Source organism: Solea senegalensis, linkage group LG14 (assembly GCF_019176455.1).
Source record: "Solea senegalensis isolate Sse05_10M linkage group LG14, IFAPA_SoseM_1, whole genome shotgun sequence".
Lineage (NCBI taxonomy): Eukaryota > Metazoa > Chordata > Actinopteri > Pleuronectiformes > Soleidae > Solea > Solea senegalensis.
The window spans coordinates 17845858-17865948 of NC_058034.1; the positions used below are offsets into that span (position 1 = coordinate 17845858).

The window sequence follows — 20091 nt, forward strand, 5'->3', positions numbered from 1 at the left end:
ATATGATTTGTGTGTATATTATTGAACGTATTAAGCTTCAATAATAAATGATGATGCTGTCACCCTGTAACTCACCGAGAGGCTTGAGTAGAATTATCAGTTATTGTCAAAGTCGACCATCACAAAGATCTAATCTAACTTGTTTAAATAACCATTTTGTTTCAGTTGTACTCAGTACAACTCAACTCAAAATGACCTTGCCTCATATTTGATTCTTCATCTCCACCAGCCCCATGCGTTCCCACCAACCTCCGGGTTCAAATAGACTGCCTGACCGGTCGTGCCACGGCTACGTGGAACTCTGCGCTTGGTGCCACATCTTACACCGTCTATGCTCACGGCAGTCTTGGCTACAACACGACTTGTAACAGCACAGGCACCACCTGTTCCATGACCAACCTGGCATGTGGGCAGGACTACAACTTCACTGTAGTGGGTCTTCACGACTCCTGTGCCAGTTTGGTCAGTGAGTCTGTCACTCAGTCCACAGGTAATAAAACACAATAATATTTTTCCTGGATTTTTGTTCAGTCAAGGTTTGCTAACCTGTTGCAGATGAATGTCAGTCATAACTCATAAAGTGTGTAACATAAAAATGTAAATAAATATCTGAACTTATCTGACACATTTAAACCATTGTCAGATAAGTTCACACAATGTTGATAAAGCCTATCAACTCCACCTAACTCTCAGTATAGCTGTTTTTACATCTCATGTCACCGGGCAACATTTCTGTGCACAGGAAGTGATTTGGTTTATGTCGAGACAGGGAGAACCAGCAACGTTGTGCAAGTAAAGTGGGACGACGATTCCATGCAAAACAATGAGCAAGTAAAATTAGGCAAGAGAGAGCAACTTACAAGATGCCTGGGAAATGCAAATTCTTGAATCTTTGGCTCACCAAAGAAAATTACAAAGACTTTCTTGCCTAAGATCCCAAGGACGATCACTTGTCCAGATGCAGAGCATGCTGCAAATCAATAAAAGTGGACACCGTCGGCGAGGCTGCTCATACAAGTTACCCTCCCATCTTAAGCTGTGTCAGCACATTCTGTCCTTTAATTTAAAGGGAAATAGTCCAGGAAAGTCCTTGAAAAGTCCTTAAATTTGAAGTCAACCAAGGTGTAGGAAGGGAACCCTGAATATTACATAATTTCTGTTCACGAAGACCAACAGTCATGCTGTGATTTGGTAAAAGAATCATGCCATTTGAATATTCACACATTTTAAATCTGCTTATACGGTGAATTTAAAATCAGGAATCAACAGAATTTGAGAAACAGAAAAAAAAAGTTGTTTATACATTGCATATCCACATGACATTCTGCTATGTATGCTAGGTCCCTGTCCCCACAGTGGACTAATGACCACAATGGACTGCAAAACTCACACTGCCACTGTGTCCTGGACGCCTGGCAGTGGCATCTTGTACTACAATGCCTCAGCCGATCCGTCTTCCAGCGCACCACAGCAGACCTGCTCCACCGGTGGCTCCTCCTGTAACATCACCTCTCTGCAATGTGGAGAGACCTACATTGTGTCGGTCAGTGGACAGGGACAAAACTGCCCCAGCCGAGCCCAGGAGTGGAACAGAATCACCTCAGGTATTGTGATGAACACCCCCACGGTTTTCACTCAACCGACTGTTATTCTTGTTTTTGTGTGTTTACATTATACTCTATGTAAATGCTCGTGTGATGCATGCAATGAAGGTGACTGGGCTATTCTTCTCCAGCTCCCTGCCCTCCCATCAACTTTAGGGTCTTCTCCATCTGTAAATCAAATGACATCATGCTGATGTGGCAGTCCTCGCTGGGCTCGGCCTCCTACATGGCTGTGGCTGAGAATGCAGAGGGCAGCAAGTGGTCCTGCAACACCAGCAGCACCAGCTGCCAGATATCCCAATTGCCCTGTGGACAGCAGTACCACGTCTACGCTGTGGGTGTGGATGATACGTGTTTTGGAGACAAGAGTAACGTCGAAGTGTTTAGTACAGGTGGGTTTATAAGCCTGAGCCATATCAGTGAAGCAAGCGCACTGTGTTGAATATTGATTGATTCAGAAGCAATATTAGAACAGGCTGAAGTTTACATACAGTATGTACTTAAAATAAGTATTTCCCTTATTCACAATATATATGAAATCCAAGACCCATTTAGTCTTTGGTGCTCCCTGGTTGAACTGTTTTAATTAAAGACGTTATTGTAACATAAACATATGTTTACTTTCAATTAAATCAAGTGAGCGACAACAACACATGTATGTTTTGAAATGGTATCTAAATACTGATATGCAGCTTCACTGTAATAATACATTTTTTATGTTTAAAGTCTTAAAAATGTACCAGACAAACAATGTAGTCACAGTTTATTATTACAACTATAAGTAAATAAAACCTTTACCATGAAATACAACATATATACAATATAATCTATACAGTGATCATACATTTTTGCAGGTCATTTTCCCTTCAATCTGCTGCTGCATTAATTTAACTTAAGTGACATGAAGTCTGAAATCTGAAGTTCTTCCTCCTGTGCCCACATGCACACACTCATATGCTCTCTCTCCTCAGCTCCTTGTGTGCCACAGAACATACAGCACCATTTGGACTGTCGGGATGGTGTCCTAAACATCACCTGGGAGTCCACGGGACACGCTTTACAGTTCTGTACCTCCCTGTCCAGCAGTCAAGGCCACATCACCACCTGCGTGGCAGATCAGCATCACAGTGTAATGAGCAACCTGCAGTGTGACCTGATGTACAACGTTTCAGTCATGGCCATGGATAACTCCTGCAACAGCTCCCATAGTCCCCAAGAACAGCTCTTTACAGGTTGGTAGAGCTCCAGGTGACGGTTAAGGGTGTGATGGGTATGTCTGTATTTTTATGCTTTGATATGGAGTCGGTCGCTTTGGCCCTAGGGCCTCTATATCTGGGGTTTGCACAGTTACCATGTGTACGTGTGGGTTTTGGGTAAGGTCAAACACCTGAAACTGGGTCAGGGGTGAATGACCTGGATAGTTTCCCAGAACGACTCTCTAGACAGGGTTCCAGCTGTCTGAAAATATCTCCATTTTTCCACCGGTTATTCAGAAGTGAATAGGCCTCTTGGATGAGAGGTGAAACATCTCGACTCAGTAAAGTCTAGTTGCCTACAACGAACTCCTGAAGATAAAGGCGATTGGGTCCTTTACCCATTTAAAGCAATCGTAGGTGTTGGAAGAAAGTTAGAAATGAAAGTAATAATAATCAGAAATGCTATGTAATGCACAAATGTGGTCTTGTTCTTTTCCATCATTAAAAATGTTTAAAAAAAGTGATAAAGCTAGAATATACTGTAGGTATATCCATATTTAAGTTTGGTCAGGGTTTACATTATATCTTTAACCTTAAATGATTTATTTTATTTTAACTGTTTTTTTTTCACACAAGTCTTTTTTTGTACAGTTTTGTCATCTTGTATCCTCGCCTCAACAATGTTCTCTTCTTCTACGTCTTCATCTTCTCTCGTTTTCTGCACAGCTCCCTGCCCTCTCTCATCCTTCCTTACTACCACTGACTGCAGCACCGGAGTTGTGTCCGTGGCCTGGAACACCAGCGTGGCGGGAGTCGTGCACACGGTGACGGCGGTTGACAAAATGGGTTACACGCACAATTGCACTGGCACAAGCAGCGGCTGTGACCTGAGCCCACTGGATTGTGGGACAGAGTACAACATCACCATCACACCGTCCAGGGATGGATGTGTGGGCAGAGACAGCCCCACACAGATGATCACAACAGGCAAGGATCAGTAATATTTTTAGTTTAATTCAATATAATTTAATGAAAATAAAGTGTCCATTGTGCACCTGTGGGTGTTACAAATGCTTGTATTACATTTCTAATCTTTTGATTTCTTTTATTAATCTTATTTCCATTTATTTTCTTTTATACAGCAATTCTGTCAGGGCAAGCCATTACAGGAAAGGATTTCTGTTATTACTTCAGACAAATTTCAAAACCGTTGCATAATTCTTGATGGACCCTGAATTTTTCTCAGATGAGATGAGATAAAAGGAGCAGTAAAATTGTAACAAAATAATTAAAATAAGAATAGAAACTAAATTAGGACAAAATATTTAGCGAAACAAAAAAAAAGTATTCATGTTATACATGTACAAAATGGCATAAAGGTTTGTAAAACTTGAAAAGATGGTATTATTTTAGCCATCCAACGTGTTTTAAAAACCTTGTGTTTTATGTATGTGCACATTTTCTGATCCTTCCTTACCTGTTATCTTCAGTTCCCTGCATACCCAAGGTCTCTGATGTGGAGATCGACTGCCTGTCAAACTCAGCCTGGCTGATGTATGAGGAGTCTACAGGGGCTGAGGACTATGTCTCCGTGGTGACAGACAGCCAAGGTACCGTCCAGACGTTTGTGTGCAATGACTCCTCAGAGGGGGTGTGTTCTCTGCCGGAGCTGAAGTGCAGCCAGAACCTCACCTTCGCCCTAATGGCACGTGACCATCAGTGCTCCAGTCCACCCAGCAATGCTGTCACATCAGAGACAGGTAAAACACTGTTTTGCTGTAAAAGGGAAAATGAAGGGTTTTGTGCAAAGTGAAAGTTTTGAAATGGCTTCTCCTTCCCCTAGCTCCATGTCCCCCAGCAAATGTAGAAACTATAGTGTCCTGTGACAACGCCGCAGTCAATATCACCTGGTCAGCAGTTTATGGCGCAGTAAAGTACAAGGCCACACTGGAGGACATGAATGGACAAACAATTTGCTGCAGCACAGAAGACAATAGCTGCAGCATCACTGACCTCGCATGTGGAGAATTCTACACACTGCACCTCATGGCTGAGGGACGAGTCTGCAACAGCTCCCAGAATGAAATGCACATCACCAGGACAGGTACAGTGTATTTAAAGTACATGAGAGTTAAAATGAATCAAAATGATGCAGAAGTTAATTGCTGTATGAACCTCTCCCCATAGTGTTATGCATCCCTGACAACCTCGAAGCCAGTTTGAACTGCATTAACAATGTTGCCACCATGACGTGGGACTACAGCAAAGGCTGGGGTCTTTACCGAGTGAGAGCTGTGAGTGCCGATGGCCACGAGGACGAGTGCATCTCCTTTCAGAAGGAGTGCGAGCTGACAGGCCTACGCTGTGGACAGCTCTACACTGCGACTGTGACAGTAGAAGACCAGGGCTGCAAGAGCCGACCCAGTGAAAGTGTGACCATCAAGACAGGTGTGCACTGACATAATACTGTTATTCACAAGCGTGTGCATGTACTAATAGTTTGATGGATGGCTGGATTCACTGCTAATATGTCATGGTTAATTCATTGTAAAGCTGTGTTACAGTGTGTTTAATCAATCTGTTCAAACGTGTAGCAAAAAGTCAACCAGCACAGATTTCAGGAAGTAACTGCATTTTTGTACTTTAGTGTGTAACATTTAGGAGGGTTTGAGGGCAGAAATTGAACATCCTACTCATAAGTGTGTAATAGTGTGTATAGTATATAATGGTTTACATAGCCTTAGAATAAGCCTTTTATGTGTACTACAGGCAAGTTTATTTGAGGACATAATTTTACAGCACATAAAATCACATGCATTACGTGTATTGATGCGGAAGCAAAGGAGAATGGCTCCACCTACATTATCATGTGCATAAACCAGTGATAAGGAGAGTGAGAGTGTGGGTGTGGCTGTACTATACTCTGCTTCTGTGACTGTAAACCAGATGTTGATCTGTAAAATGAAATATTTCTCATGTTCTCTCACCAGCGCCGTGCACCCCAGAAAACATCTCTTCAGTGTTGGACTGTGAGGCCAATTCCCTGGTTGTGAGCTGGTCCGAGAGTGCAGGAGCTGACTCGTACGTCGCCACAGTGCATGACAGCGATGGTCAGACCACAACCTGCCAGGGCACAACGGAGGGCGGCTGCAATGTGGCGGGGATCGGCTGTGGCCAGATCTACCGCATCTCTGTGATCTCTTCTGATGGACTATGTGACAGCCCAACCAGTCCTGTGGTTGAATTGCCCTCAGGTAACTCTCACTACATAATAGTGACCAGTCAAGTAGAGAAAGGATTCCTCTCTGTCCTATAAGCACCTGTAATATGGTTTTCATATCTTAGACCAGGGGTTAAAATGGTCAGGTGAAAAAAGCTATAAATAGTGGCAGCCTGGATGAAATTTATAGGGGGGCTGGATGTGGCCCATGGGCCGTGACCTATGTCTTAGACATTTTAATCTCAAAAGTTTTGGAGTTAAATAAAATGTGCATACAAGCATCAAACGTTTAATCCGAATAAACTATTTTGACATGTGCAGACTTAGTCTGATTGTCCACAAATATGAGTAGAAGCTCCACTTCTAATCTGCATTTTGTACGAACGCCGTTGTCGCTTGACCCTTTGCCGTGCCACCATTTTCTTGTCTTTTTGTTCAAAAGTGGGCCTACGTTATGATCCTCAAACAATACTTTTGATCACCACAATGAAGCTACGCTCCTGCATTTAATTGTAGTGATGGCACCATATCACTTTTTCATGTCCGATTACCAGTATTGCAACCTCAAGTATGTACCGATACCGATATCAGGCTGATACAGTAATTTTAGACCTTTTTCAACTTTGGAGTTGTTAACACATTCAAGCGATTTGAAAAATATAATGTGTAACGCTAACCCTAACCCATAAATAACCCAAAACGTGATTTGGCTCATTCATATTTAATTAACTAACTTTTATTTTAATTAAAAATCTAACCTACAATCCAGAGTTCTTTTAAAGTCTCTCATAAGAAAACTAACCATACACCAGTTTGTTGTTCCTGCTCTCGCCATGTTTTTGTCCATCTCCAGCAATCGTTTAAGTTATTTTACTTTTCTTCCAATCAGGGAATTTTATTTTCCAATTATTTGTGTCCACATAGTAAGTGAGTCTTTGAAGGTTATAGATATTGTTAATCCAATTGTATAATTCATAGTATATTACTATAATATACCATAACATTCACTCACTCTTAAACAAGTTTGTATGTCTTGTTTTTATTGTTTTTTTTTTTTTTTACATATAAATATCATTGTAGACATGTGTGTCAACTTATCATCTGTTCCTCTCTCAGTTCCCTGCGAACCAACACATATCCAGGCATATTTTGACTGCCCCTCGCAGACAGCCATGGTGGCGTGGTATGAGAGTGACGGAGCATTGTCGTACGTGGTGAACGCTGTTGCCGCGTCAGGCAACGTCACCCTTGACGCCAACATGACCAACTGTAAGCTGGAAGGGCTGCACTGCGGTGAGAGCTACTCTGTGTCTGTGAGCGCAGTGGGACATAAATGCAGCAGCGTTGCACACGTAACAGGACAACTGTTGACTGGTGAGTAGCAGCACACACAGGTTTAGTGATGCTGTCTGCATGCTTAGACCTTTATGTTATGATACACGATGCTGTTTAACTTTGCTAGACTGCACTTGGGATTTGAAAATGCCATATGTCTACTTGAGGACAATATACATTTTCTCTTTTTACTCTTGCTTTTTAATCAAAAACGTAAACAAGAGGCCATAATGGGTGTTACCAATTTCCAACTGCACTACAACATACATCTGACGTACAAAGTCATCATCCTCAATGGCACACGTACATAATCAATACATTTATCTTGATAAAATAGAGTAAAGAAACATGTAAAACGCCATGGTTTGTGTTGGAGATCTTGCTGTACATGCAGATTTTACAGTATAAAATTAGTAAAACAGAATTGCACTAATTGATGTACAGTATTATAATATTTATCAGTTTTTTTCCATTTTTAAACAATCCTCCAGATTCTCGACTCATTTTTGTTTTCCTTAATGCCTGAACACTTTTTTTCTCTTCTCTGTCCTCTTTTCCAGAGCCATGCATCCCTGAAAACATCACCACAGTGTACAACCATGGCATTGGCCAGGTAATGTGGGACTCAGCGGTTGGTGCTGATAACTACTCAGTGGAGGGAATGACAGCGCAGGGCCTACTCATCTCTTGCAACACTAGTGATAACAACTGTGCCTTGTATGACCTGCAATGTGGCCAGTCGTACAACATCAGTGTCACAGCAAACAACCACGTGTGTCAAGGCATGACCACCGCGCCCAATGCAGCTGACATTACAACAGGTGAGACAACGTGTTTGTAGTCTGCATCTTCCAAATGTAGGTCATGCAATGTTTAGTGTCAGTTTATAAATAAAACATAGATCATCAGATTTGTGTTTATTTGTTCTCTCTAAGAGATACTGTGAACATCTTTAAACCTGTCCTTACTTTTCTGTCAACAGAACCTTGCCCACCCAACAATGTGCAGACCAGTGTCGACTGTCAGACCAACACGGGAACCGTGACGTGGGAGGCCAATTTTGATGCGGTGGGCTTCATGGTCCAACTCGCTGGGCAAGATGGCCACTCCCTGTCCTGCTACAATGTTGACACCTTTTGTAACATAGAAGATCTCCACTGTGGAGTGACCTACTACACCAGCGTCATTGCCATCGGAGAGAGGCTCAACAGCAGCGCCTCCAACACTGTTTCACTCGTCGCAGGTATTGCAGCTGCAGTTGTGGCTTCAGTTCAACTAAATAATGTGCTTGAAACACTTTAGTTTACCTTTGTTACGCTGTTCACAAGTGAATCTTTCTGAGAATGTCTTGTCGGCCAGTGTGAACTTTTAAAGACAAGTTGATGATTGTTCAAATACGGAACAACTTCAGGGGAAAAAAATGTTGATCAATCACTTAGTCAGGAAGTGAATGTAAATAAATAAATTAAGCTGCAGCTGCTGAGACGGTGAAAAATTCTTCTGCTTCTTGGTGTCACAGACTTACTCTGGCTGTTAAAGTTCAGGCTGTTTGCATTTGTTCACACCACTGTCCTAAATCACAGCCTGTATGAAACAGAGTAGGCAACTAAAATGGAACTCCTGCCAAGTGCAAATGCTTTTGCAGTAACATTTCTGTGTTTATCAGGCTTATTGCACTTCTTTGGATTAGAAATAATCAAATAAATCTCAAAGTCAACTTTGTAAAGTAACTTTATTTGCATTACTTTGATCCTCAGTCAAGACACACTGGTAAGAGCTCCTTCTGGTGTAAATCACAAAATAATACAATTTTAAGCATGTGATAAAAATGTGATTAATATCAGGTGAACTTTTTGACAGCCCTAGAAAATTCATGTTACAACCTGACTTCTACATCTCTCCTGTGCTCAGGTTCTGAGGAACAGATTAATCGCAGGTTATATCTTTATAATTTAATTATTGTCAAGCTCTATTTTCTTTTTTTGCAAATAAGCAACTTTACAAATGTTGAGGAAGTAAATTCACTTAACACAACAAAGTTTCGATGGTAGAAAGTATGTGTTTAGGTTTTCTAAAATCTTTAGAAAGAATTAAATGCAGCCTTATTCATGTTCTGTCTCCCTCTGACCACATTGCCCTCTGTATCCAGCTCCCTGTGTAACTGTCCACGTGTTGGCTGACATGAACTGCGACAACAACTCAGCTGTAATCTCCTGGAACTCAAGCGACGGCGCCACCTCGTACATCATGACTGCCGTAACACTTGAGGGCTACCGAGCTTCCTGTGAGACCAGTGACCTCCAGTGTCAACTCACCGAGCTGCAATGTGGTCTGACATACACCATCAGCCTCACAACCATTTGTGACCACTGCCAAGTCGAGAGTCAGACAGCGGTCACCTTCAGCACACGTGAGTAGAGCGACACCTCATTTGTTAGTCCGAGCAGATGAAGGGGAAGTGCATTTATTCTGAGATCAATACGACAAACATAAGATGTCTCACATTTTTTGTGATTGGTGAGACTAAAGTTTACAGTTTATATCATGTCCAGGTCCCTGTCAACCCATGTATCTGGGAGTGGACCAACAGTGTGGGACGAGTACGGCCAACCTTTTCTGGGGAGAAGCCGAGGGAGTAGAGCTCTACATGGTGACTGCAACCTGCAGCATGCACACTCTGCACTTTAACTCCACCAACTCCACCTGTGTGTTCCCCGACCTGCTTTGTGGGGAAACCTACGAATTCTCTGTAACTGCGTATGTTGATGGGTGTTACAGTGAAACCAGCAGCACTGTGACGATTCAGACAGGTACAAAGATTTATCACTTAACCACTAATTAACGAGTTTAGCAAAGACATGCATGAAAACATGCATTTTAACATCTATGAATGTACAGTATAGAAAAACATTAAATATTGGGACAACAAAAATTGAACGAAATATGCAGTGTAGAGAGTGGGTGACCAGAATATAGACAGGTTTACTATTTATAGTGTATATATTGTGAAGGATTGCATAAGATACTGCACATATGTGAATTACTGGGGTGTTATTGCTAGTACTGGATCAAAAAAATGGTATGATTCTTGATTGATTGACTGTTTGTGAGATTGTTGGTTATAGTTACATGAGACATCTTCTTTGTTTTTTATTCATTGGCACGTCAGTAAGGTTTGACATCACATGAGTTTTGTCACTGTTATTCACATTCACATCAGTTTGATGTTGATCTAATTGTAATTTAATTGGTATTGGCATTTTATTTGTATTTTATGATATTTCGTTTTCTCTCTAAATCAAGTTGATAAGTGGCATTCTTTATTAATGTTATTTAATTATTTATTACGTAAAATAATGACCACACAATTCTAAGGTATGGTGCATTCAAGTATTTGTTATTGTTCAAAGTCAAAATGTTGAAGGGCTGAATGAAGGGCTACAACTTTTGAATGGACTAATCAACTCGAAAATGAATCCTGAATTGCAATGTTATGCTGAAGCAGTGACGTTTCCCTTTAACTCCTTCACCAGGTCCCTGCCAGCCAACTGACCTGATGGTCTGGGGGACATGTGGCAATGACACGGTGGCACTGCAGTGGTCGGCAGCTGCAGGAGCGTCAAACTATATGGTGGAGGCTATGGGAGACCTGGGGTACGTCATGATCTACCAAACAAATGAGACAACGATCGATGTTCAGCTGCCCTGTGGACAACTGTTTAGCTTCACTGTGAAAGCCCAGGATGATCGATGTTTCAGCCACATGAGTCTGCCCGCAGAATTCAAGACAAGTACATGACTCATTTTATATTTTTTTTGTCTCATAAATCATGCGTGGGTTCACAGCGATTTAACTGATTATTTTCTCCTCAGCTCCCTGCGTCCCGATGCATGTCCAGAGCATCATCCACTGTGACAACAGTATGGGTATGCTCAGCTGGGCCAGCAGCGACGGAGCAGAAACGTACTTGGCCTTTGCAACGGAACCGCATGGCACCGTCCACTCGTATACCACAAACACCACCAGCGTCACCTGGAATGACTTGGACTGTGGAAAGGTGTACACAGTTCAAGTTATTGCCATGGACTACAACTGCAGCAGCTTGCCAAGCAACACAACCTCAATACGGATGGGTAAGTGTCCAGCATTCCCCTAAATATTATGTGAAATAATGCCCATTCTGAGATAAATGTTATTGGTCAACATAAAGTACGCACATTACTTTACAAGTATGAAATCTAATTCTTAAGGGTTCGAGTAATTATGACACTTGATTTATCATTCAAAACATTTCTACACAGACATGACAAACTTCCCATAGTTGTAGCATCTCCACTGTATTGTTATGTACAATTTTATATATCAAATAAGGATTCCACAATGACCATCAGGAAATTTGACGATGAAAACAATTGTATTTGCCACCATAATCACAATAAGCTATGTGTCTGCCATTTTCAGCTCCGTGCATACCATATGGCTTGACATCATCAATAAACTGCAGCACAAAGGTGAATATTCTGTCTTTTCTCTAACATAGAAATAATTTAATAATCAATTCTATTTTGGATCTGTGAGGTAATGTATAACTCTTTTTCACCCTAACCCTAGGGGCCAATAAAGATTTGATTGATTATTATTTTCTTCTCGACTAAAATCCAAACTAAATCGTCTATTTTTAAGGTGGTATCACTGACGTGGAATGGCACTGAAGAGGCAGACCTCTACCTCGTGACTGCAGAGACCACCGGTGGCCACAAAGTGCAGCTCTCTACCAACGACACCGGGACTTACTTTTCAGAATTCCAGTGTGGTCAGGATTACTATCTGTCTGTTCAGGCGGTCGACTCTGAGTGCACAAGTCAACCCAGTCAGCCCTCGCTGCTTAAGTCAGGTAGATTCCTCTCATTCTATCCCCCTGAAACACTGGCTGTTTTCAGTTCTGTATGAACAATGTCTTAACACAGGTGTGTTACATTTTATCTGTATGAAAAGTGCTATGCAAATAAAGACTGATTGATTGATCTATCCCTCAGAGCCTTGCCCACCCACTGGCATCTCCAGCTCCATGAACTGCCTCTCAAACATTGCTTTGGTGTCGTGGATCAGCTCAGCTGATGCTGACTTCTACACTGCCACAATTACACTGGAGGATGGCCAGTCTAAGAGCTGCTGGTCCACCGGTGAGCCCTGCGGCATTTCTAATGTCCTCTGTGGAAAGAACTACACCGTGACTGTGGTTGCCTCCAATGATGAGTGTAACTCTGACCCCAGTGAGCCTACGATCCTGCAATCAGGTGGGTTAACAACAGTGAATACAGTTCATGAAACTAGTTTGGATCAATTGCTATTATATTTGCTGTATTGATATTTCTCTATTCTTCTTAAGATAAGATAAGGTAAGATAGTCCTTTATTTGTCCCGCACTGGGAAAATTTACATTGTTACAGCAGCAAAGACAGTAAAGATAGAGATAATAAACAGGCATTACAAAAATTACAATATAAAAAGATATTAACACTTACGCTATAAATTTGCTAAAATAGAATGTACATTATAGACAGTTTGCAGAATATATACAGGACTTGATATTTACAGTATAAAGATGTATAAGTATATTGCACTTGTAAAAATTTACAGTATATTGCACGTGAAAGGGAGGAATGAGGAGCCTGGTTATGTGTGGTGTGGTCTTGTGAGAGCAGTGTTTGTTGTACAGTTCTTGTGCTTTATCACCATCTCAAGTGAATCAGCTGTAAAAGTAGATTCATAGGAAATAAATTATAGTCAGTTCAAGTGCAAAATATTTCGATTCGATATCCCTGTAACTCGATTTGGTTATGTTTACTCGTCACAATATGATGAGCTAATCCCTCTTGTTTTCTCCAGTGCCTTGTATTCCTACTGACATGGACGTGACGATGGACTGCTCTGAAAACGAAGCCGTTGTGTCCTGGAGTGCCAGCAGTGGGGCCCTGTTTTACCAAGTGATGGCTCAGAGCGCACTGGGAGATTTCTCCGCCTGTGACAGCACAAATGAGATGTGTCGTTTGACCAACCTGACCTGCGGGCGGACCTACTTTGTCCAGATAGTAGCAGAGGACAATATCTGCTCCAGTTTGGCTAGTCCTTCTAAGGAATTCAAATCAGGTACAACAATCTGGATCTCAGAACATTATTTGAATAATATGTGACTGTGTCACTGACCGACTCTCTATTTCTTCCCTCCCCCGCTCAGTTCCTTGCACCCCTGCCATCGGCAATGTGGTTCTGGACTGTGTCACTAACTTCATTAACGTGGCCTGGACCTCCTCAGGAGGTGCCCTGGATTACACGGCAACAGCCCGTGCTTCTAACGGCCATGCGTCCACCTGCAGCTCTAACTTGACCAACTGCGAGATACAGAATGTGCAGTGTGGCCTGATCTATAATGTGATTACTGTTGCCTCCAATGAGCAGTGCGACAGTTCTCCAAGCACCAGTCTGGAGGTGGAGTCAGGTAAACTCTCTAAATAGCACCTCAAATACGTTCATAATGTAAAAGGACAGACTTTAATGAAATTTTTAGGTGAGTAGGTTATGGCCTATGGAAGAAATTAATAAATTTTGAATACGTGAGTGAAATGAGCAGTCTTGGTGAAAGGTTTGTGCTCTCTCTGCTTTCTCTAGTCAGCGCAACATTATAATTGTGTTGATACATTTTCTTACATGATCTGCAGTTATTTTGTCATTCTGGAATCCATGGAAAAGTTTTTAGACAATTTGTGACAAAGTGACTTAATTTACATTAGCTGTTCTCTGAAGACCCTGACATTGATCACAAACATCCTCTCTTCCCTCCACCAGTCCCTTGTCCTCCTGCTAACGTTGAGGCCGTCCTGAACTGCTCTACTAACACGGCCCAGGTTGAGTGGCAGGCCAGCGTGGGGGCAGACTCCTACATTGTGGAAGCATTTGGCATGGAGGAACATGAAGCCAGCTGTGAGACGACATCACAGTCCTGCCTCCTCCCTGACCTCATGTGTGGCTACACCTACAACATCAGTGTGCGTGCCGTCAATGACAAGTGCAATGTATCGCAGAGTGCCATTACGCAGCTACAAGCAGGTAGGAATAAGTCAACTTCTTGATTGATAGCTGTGTTTTTTTTTTTTTAATTAAGCTCACTTAAATAACGAAGAATAATTTTGCTCTTATAGATATACTTGCCTTTTAGCAGTAGTTATAGTTAGTAGTAATAATATTGATCCTGAATCATGCTATGAGGTTAATTCTTGTATGTGCCTGTTTAGTACCTTGCGTACCACAGATGGTGGAAGCCCACCTGAATTGTGAGTCCGGTGCTGTGGCCGTCTCTTGGGAGGCAAGCAAAGGGGCGTCATCATACACCACAGTTGCCCAGGGCAACGGTGGCTATGCCTCAACATGCAACAGCAGCGAGCCGACGTGCGTTTTCAGCGACTTGCTGTGTGGCCTCAACTACTCCATCACTGTTTCGGCCTCAGACGAGACGTGTCGAAGCGGCGAAAGCTCTGATGTGGACATTAGCTCATGTAAAAATTCTGTATTTCGTTTATCAGGATAATGCTGAAGTTTCATTAGACATGTGTCCTACGATGTAAGACATGTTAAATACCTTTCTTACTTGTCTGTCTGTAGTGCGGTGTGTACCACAGCACGTGAGCGCAGTGATGATCTGCAGCAATGACACGGCCGTGGTGCGGTGGGACGAGGAAGAGGTTATGTCCTCATACTTGGTGCAAGCCTCTGGGCCTGGCGGTCACATGACTACATGCAACAGCTATGAAAACAGTTGTCAGCTGCACAGTCTGCACTGTGGTCAACTCTACAACCTGACAGTGACCGCTCTGGATGGACAGTGTGACAATAGTCACGCGTACCTGGACCTGCTCTCAGGTGAGTAAATATGATGACTTAGATCCCAGCATTTTTCTGGTACAAGGTGCCACACAACGATTCCCGTCTTGTGCGATGAGACTGATGCCACTGTGGGATCTAAATGTTAGGGCTTCCATCCACTACACTTAGGACCTGTTAGGAAAGTATACATTTGCTGGTCTTTTGCTATTAAGAAATGTGAGATGGAAATAACCATTCCAACAATTAGTGACATCTAATAGAGAGAGTGAGAGTGAGATTGTAACGGCTTTCCCAAGTGTGTCGGTAAACTACGGTGGCCTTTGCATATCAGAAAGGTTGACGTCATCAACAAGCTTGTGAGTTGTCCAGCAGCTAATGAGGTCCCTACAGATACAGAGGTTTTATCACATCAGGTTTGTGTTGGTCGAGCCAGCCTTTTGCCTTGGCATGATGAAGTCCTCTCCTGAAGTACATAAAAAAGGCTTATTCAATGCTTTGAAAACTGATGGATTTGAAACAATTATACAGATATTTAAGGGTGGTATATTTGATTTAAGTAAATAAACCCTTCTAGGTTTTACACACTGGACCTTTAAACTCAGTCACTGACCAACACTACTTATACACCACTGACTACTTTCAGGATTAGCTAGTGCAGTGAGCAGGTTCCTTTGGTTCTGGTTTATTAAATCAATAAAGAATTATTGAGGCTGCACCCGAGTTTGTTTGTCCATTGGGTCTTCTTTCATGTTTGACCCGTGTTTTTATAAAAAGAAACCTCTAACACCTTCTGTCCTCTCTCCCCCCAGTGCCCTGCACCCCCACTAATGTCCAGGCTACCCTACAGTGTGACTCAAACACTGTTGCAGTGACATGGGTGCAAGCCAGTGGAGCAGTGTCCTATGTTGCAGTGGGTGTCACAGCAGATGGAAGTCATCAGACGGAGTGTAACAGCACCATGACCCACTGTGATCTGAGTGACCTTCAGTGTGGACAGACCTACCATGTGACCGTGTTCGGCCTCGATGAGTACTGTTCAAGTGTAGCGAGTGACGTGTCTTACGTTAGGACAGGTGCTGTAAATGCCTCATCTTTGTGGTGGGTTATCGGTGTGGATTTCTCTGGTTTCCTGTATTAACTCTGTGCTCTTGCTTTTTCTTCCCCTCAGCTCCTTGTACACCTCAGAATGTGATCGTTAATACAGAGTGTGCTGAAGGTGCTTTAACCATCTCTTGGGCTCCGAACCCTGATGCCCAGTACTTCCATGCGCTGGCTGTTAGCAAGACTGGGGCGAGACCCTACTGTAACTCCACCGGCACTTCTTGCACTATTAACAATCTACCATGTGGACAGAAATACAACGTCACTGTGCTGTCTGTAAGAGATGGCTGTGAGAGCCAGCTGAGTGCTGTGGTGAAGACATGCTCAGGTAAACTTCAAGCAGTCAGCTGTATTATGGTAATCAAGTACTGTGATGCACTGGAACAGGCTTTATAAGGCTGCACCTATTATGTTTTCATGTGTCCACTTAAAGACGTACAGTTCTCCATTCAGGGGCACTAGGCTGATTCTCTTCTCAAAAGTCAGAGCAGACATTTCTTTTTTTATCGCGATTAGATGAAACTGAAATTAAATGTTGATGACGCTTTTCCTTACAGCTAATAGTCGTGTTGTGGAAAATAAGAACGAAAGGCCTCAGTTTCTACCTGTCCAGACTAAAAACACTGCCTCAAGGATTTCAAACTAAAATTGAGTCTGCAAAGCTTTTGAACTCTAAAATGCTCTACAACAATTGAGTTGTGTGTATTGAAAGCATTTCCAGATCAGAACGAAGGAAACAAAAACAGAATAATATGAAAAGACATATCACTCATGCTTAGAAAAGTTACATCTAATCTTGTGTAACAGTTAGTTGCAATAATGTAAACAGTTCTTACAGTAGTCAGTCTGGATGCTCAGTCCTTTCCATTTCACCCTCCATAGCTCCGTGTTCGCCGAGCAATGCCACGGGCGATCTGGACTGCGTGGCGAACTCGGCCAACGTGATGTGGGAAACGTCTGAAGGGGCACATCACTATTTAGTGTACGCCGAAGGATCGGACGGACACAACTCCAGCTGCACCAGCACCTCCTCTCACTGTGAAGTCTTGGATCTGAACTGTGGGACGCGTTACACCTTCCGTGTCACTGCTGCCAACGCACACTGCCACAGTAACCAGAGCAGCATCTTTGAGCTTGTGACAGGTATTTGATCGATAGTTTTGAGTGAAGTAATTGAAGGGTGAATTGTAAGCATTTTATTTAATTAATTAATCAAGTAAACATGAAATAAAACACTGGCATTGAAGGTCCTATAAATGACGCTGTGCCATGGGGTCACAGCTTGCCCTTTCTGTTTATATTATACTAAAAGTTCACTAAAAATCTGCCCCATGCACTTAAATGCTTAGTTTTTAACTATATGTTCTATTTATTTAGATTTGAGGTTGTTTGTTTATTCAGTCATTGAGTGTTTTCTTTCTTGGGGTCTTTTGTTTTTTAGTAATGTTATTACTTTAATTTTACAATGTTATTACTGCATACTCTGGACCTGGGTAACAAATCAAATGTTTGAAGGACAACAAAAATGGGATTCTGAATAAATTGATTCCAGGTTGTGATGCCAATAATTACCTTATAACCAGTTTTATCTTGTGTTCCACCAGAGACGGGCACGTTGTCCAATGATTTAAATGTTTTAAACTGATTTCCTCTGTCTGCTGGCCGGCAGCATAGTTGTAACATTTAATACAATGTGGTCTCATTTTTGTTGTAGTACGAGTAATTTATCTTTAATCATATGTGCCCTGTCCTCCAGGTCCTTGTGCTCTGACTTCCGTTAGTGTAGAGACACAATGCAACAGTGACACCATCCTGGTTGAATGGGATAATACAGTGGACACAACCGACTACGTGGTGACCGCCGAGAATCAGAACCACACCCTTATTTCCTGTCACAGCTCCTCTGATTCTTGTCTGTTGGAGAACATCACCTGCGACATGCAGTACAGCGTCATCGTGTCCGCTACCTCTGACAAATGCAGCAACCTCAGAAGTCCACCAAAGAAGATCAAAACAGGTACTTTCAAACTCGTACGTACTACATTTCCTCTGCTTGATGTGAATTTAAACTTAACACAGGTGAAAATGTCCTGTCCCCTTGTAGCACCGTGTGTACCAGCAAATGTGACAGTGGAACACTTGTGTGAGGAGAGTGGGGCTGTGGTGAGGTGGGGAGCCTCACCTGTGGCCATATCCTACCTGCTCACAGCCACAGGAGAAGATGGACATGTCGCCACCTGCAACACACCAGTGAGCAACTGCAACTTGGCTGATCTGCACTGTGGCCAGTTGTACGACTTGAACATCACTGCCAGTGGAGACAACTGCACCAGCATGCCTTATTTGTCATCCTTCCAAACAGGTAGACCCCACTTTTACAAGAGTTTGCTTTATAATGCTGGTTTAAGGATTACTCTTAAAGAAATACTTCACCGAATTGCATTTAGCTTTGTATTACTAGAATAAGGGTAGTATTTTTGAAAATGTTTGCTTTCCAACCTCAGTTTCCCCTGAGTCAAGAAAAATCTTCATTCTTTTTTTTGTTACGTTCCCACCAGTGACACTTGGTCCGAGGATTGAAATTGCATCACTAATTCCGCACTTTTTAGAAGGAACCTCATTCCCAGAATGTAAACAGTGCCCAGCATCTTTGCTAACAGGACCAAGTGTCACTGGTGGGCACGTAACAAAGAAAAGAATGAAGATATTTTTCAATACAAAGCTAAATGCAAATCGGTGAAATATTCAACATAAGCACAAGAGATGTGAGTTTTCCAATCGAAACTCTAACCAAAATATGCATTATATAATGATAAAATGATTTCAGAACATAGTGGTGTAGTAGGCAGCACTATCGCCTCACAAATAGAGGGTCAACTGAGGTCTTGCATGTTCTTTCCGTGTGCGTGGATTTCTCTGCTCCATACAACAAAGAAATGATCAAAATTGAACAATTTTGGTTTGTTTCCAGCTGGTTTGAAAAACACTGATCAACATTTTCTGACATTTTATAGACCAAGCTATCACTTGATTAATCGGAGAAATAATCAACCGCTATATCAATTTTGAAAAATAATCATTAGTTGCGGCCCTACTTACCATACCATAAACACAGCTGAAACTTGAGGTCAGTTCAGCCTTAGAAAATGGGCTGATACAGGTGAGCTTCCTGTCTTTAGACAGGAAGAATTGTCAGGGGATTTTCCACAAGGAGCCTTTCCATGTCACAGTATAATTTACAGTGCAATCTATAATGAGAATATTTACATTTTTTATGACTGAATAAAATATTCGATTGATAGAAGATTCACTCACTATTCCTATAAACCTATAAAATCTGTGATTTTGTGGTTTTTCTTTCAGTTTTTCCAATAACACAAGTGCAAGGTTTTTAAAATGTACGCTCCTTCCTTTCAGTGCCCTGTGCATCATCTGGTCTCACGGTGAATATCGACTGTCAGGACAACTCTGCCGTCCTGTCATGGAATCCCACTGCAGGCGCTGTCATGTACTATGGCCGTGCTCAACCTACGGATGGAGACGCTCTCTACTGTGAAAGCACTACTCCTTCCTGTACCTTTGAATATCTGGAGTGTGGGAAAATTTACAATTTCTCAGTGGAAGCCTCTAACAGCGTCTGCAACGGCTCATGTAGTGAACCTCTGGAGGCTGGAGCAGGTACACATCAAAAGCTAAAAAGAAAAATGTTCTCTGCACCTCAAGGACATGCGCTGAAAATGTAACTGGGCTCAG

General features: G+C 42.2%; 1 protein-coding gene across 1 annotated transcript in view; it reads left to right on the forward strand.

Annotated features, from left to right (window-relative positions):
- LOC122781169 overlaps positions 1-20091 on the forward strand; it is a 45373-nt gene that overhangs the window by 21572 nt on the left and 3710 nt on the right. The window contains exons 26-55 of the mRNA XM_044044718.1: positions 230-490; positions 1341-1604; positions 1736-1996; positions 2576-2836; positions 3527-3787; positions 4291-4560; positions 4644-4904; positions 4988-5248; positions 5791-6054; positions 7137-7394; positions 7916-8176; positions 8338-8598; positions 9505-9765; positions 9908-10165; positions 10889-11146; positions 11229-11489; positions 11818-11867; positions 12040-12250; positions 12393-12653; positions 13246-13506; positions 13595-13855; positions 14203-14463; positions 14649-14909; positions 15016-15273; positions 16047-16310; positions 16406-16666; positions 17221-17481; positions 18095-18355; positions 18443-18700; positions 19756-20016. Of these exons, the coding sequence (XP_043900653.1) occupies positions 230-490; positions 1341-1604; positions 1736-1996; positions 2576-2836; positions 3527-3787; positions 4291-4560; positions 4644-4904; positions 4988-5248; positions 5791-6054; positions 7137-7394; positions 7916-8176; positions 8338-8598; positions 9505-9765; positions 9908-10165; positions 10889-11146; positions 11229-11489; positions 11818-11867; positions 12040-12250; positions 12393-12653; positions 13246-13506; positions 13595-13855; positions 14203-14463; positions 14649-14909; positions 15016-15273; positions 16047-16310; positions 16406-16666; positions 17221-17481; positions 18095-18355; positions 18443-18700; positions 19756-20016 (7572 nt within the window). The remainder of the gene's footprint in view (positions 1-229; positions 491-1340; positions 1605-1735; positions 1997-2575; positions 2837-3526; positions 3788-4290; positions 4561-4643; positions 4905-4987; positions 5249-5790; positions 6055-7136; positions 7395-7915; positions 8177-8337; positions 8599-9504; positions 9766-9907; positions 10166-10888; positions 11147-11228; positions 11490-11817; positions 11868-12039; positions 12251-12392; positions 12654-13245; positions 13507-13594; positions 13856-14202; positions 14464-14648; positions 14910-15015; positions 15274-16046; positions 16311-16405; positions 16667-17220; positions 17482-18094; positions 18356-18442; positions 18701-19755; positions 20017-20091) is intronic.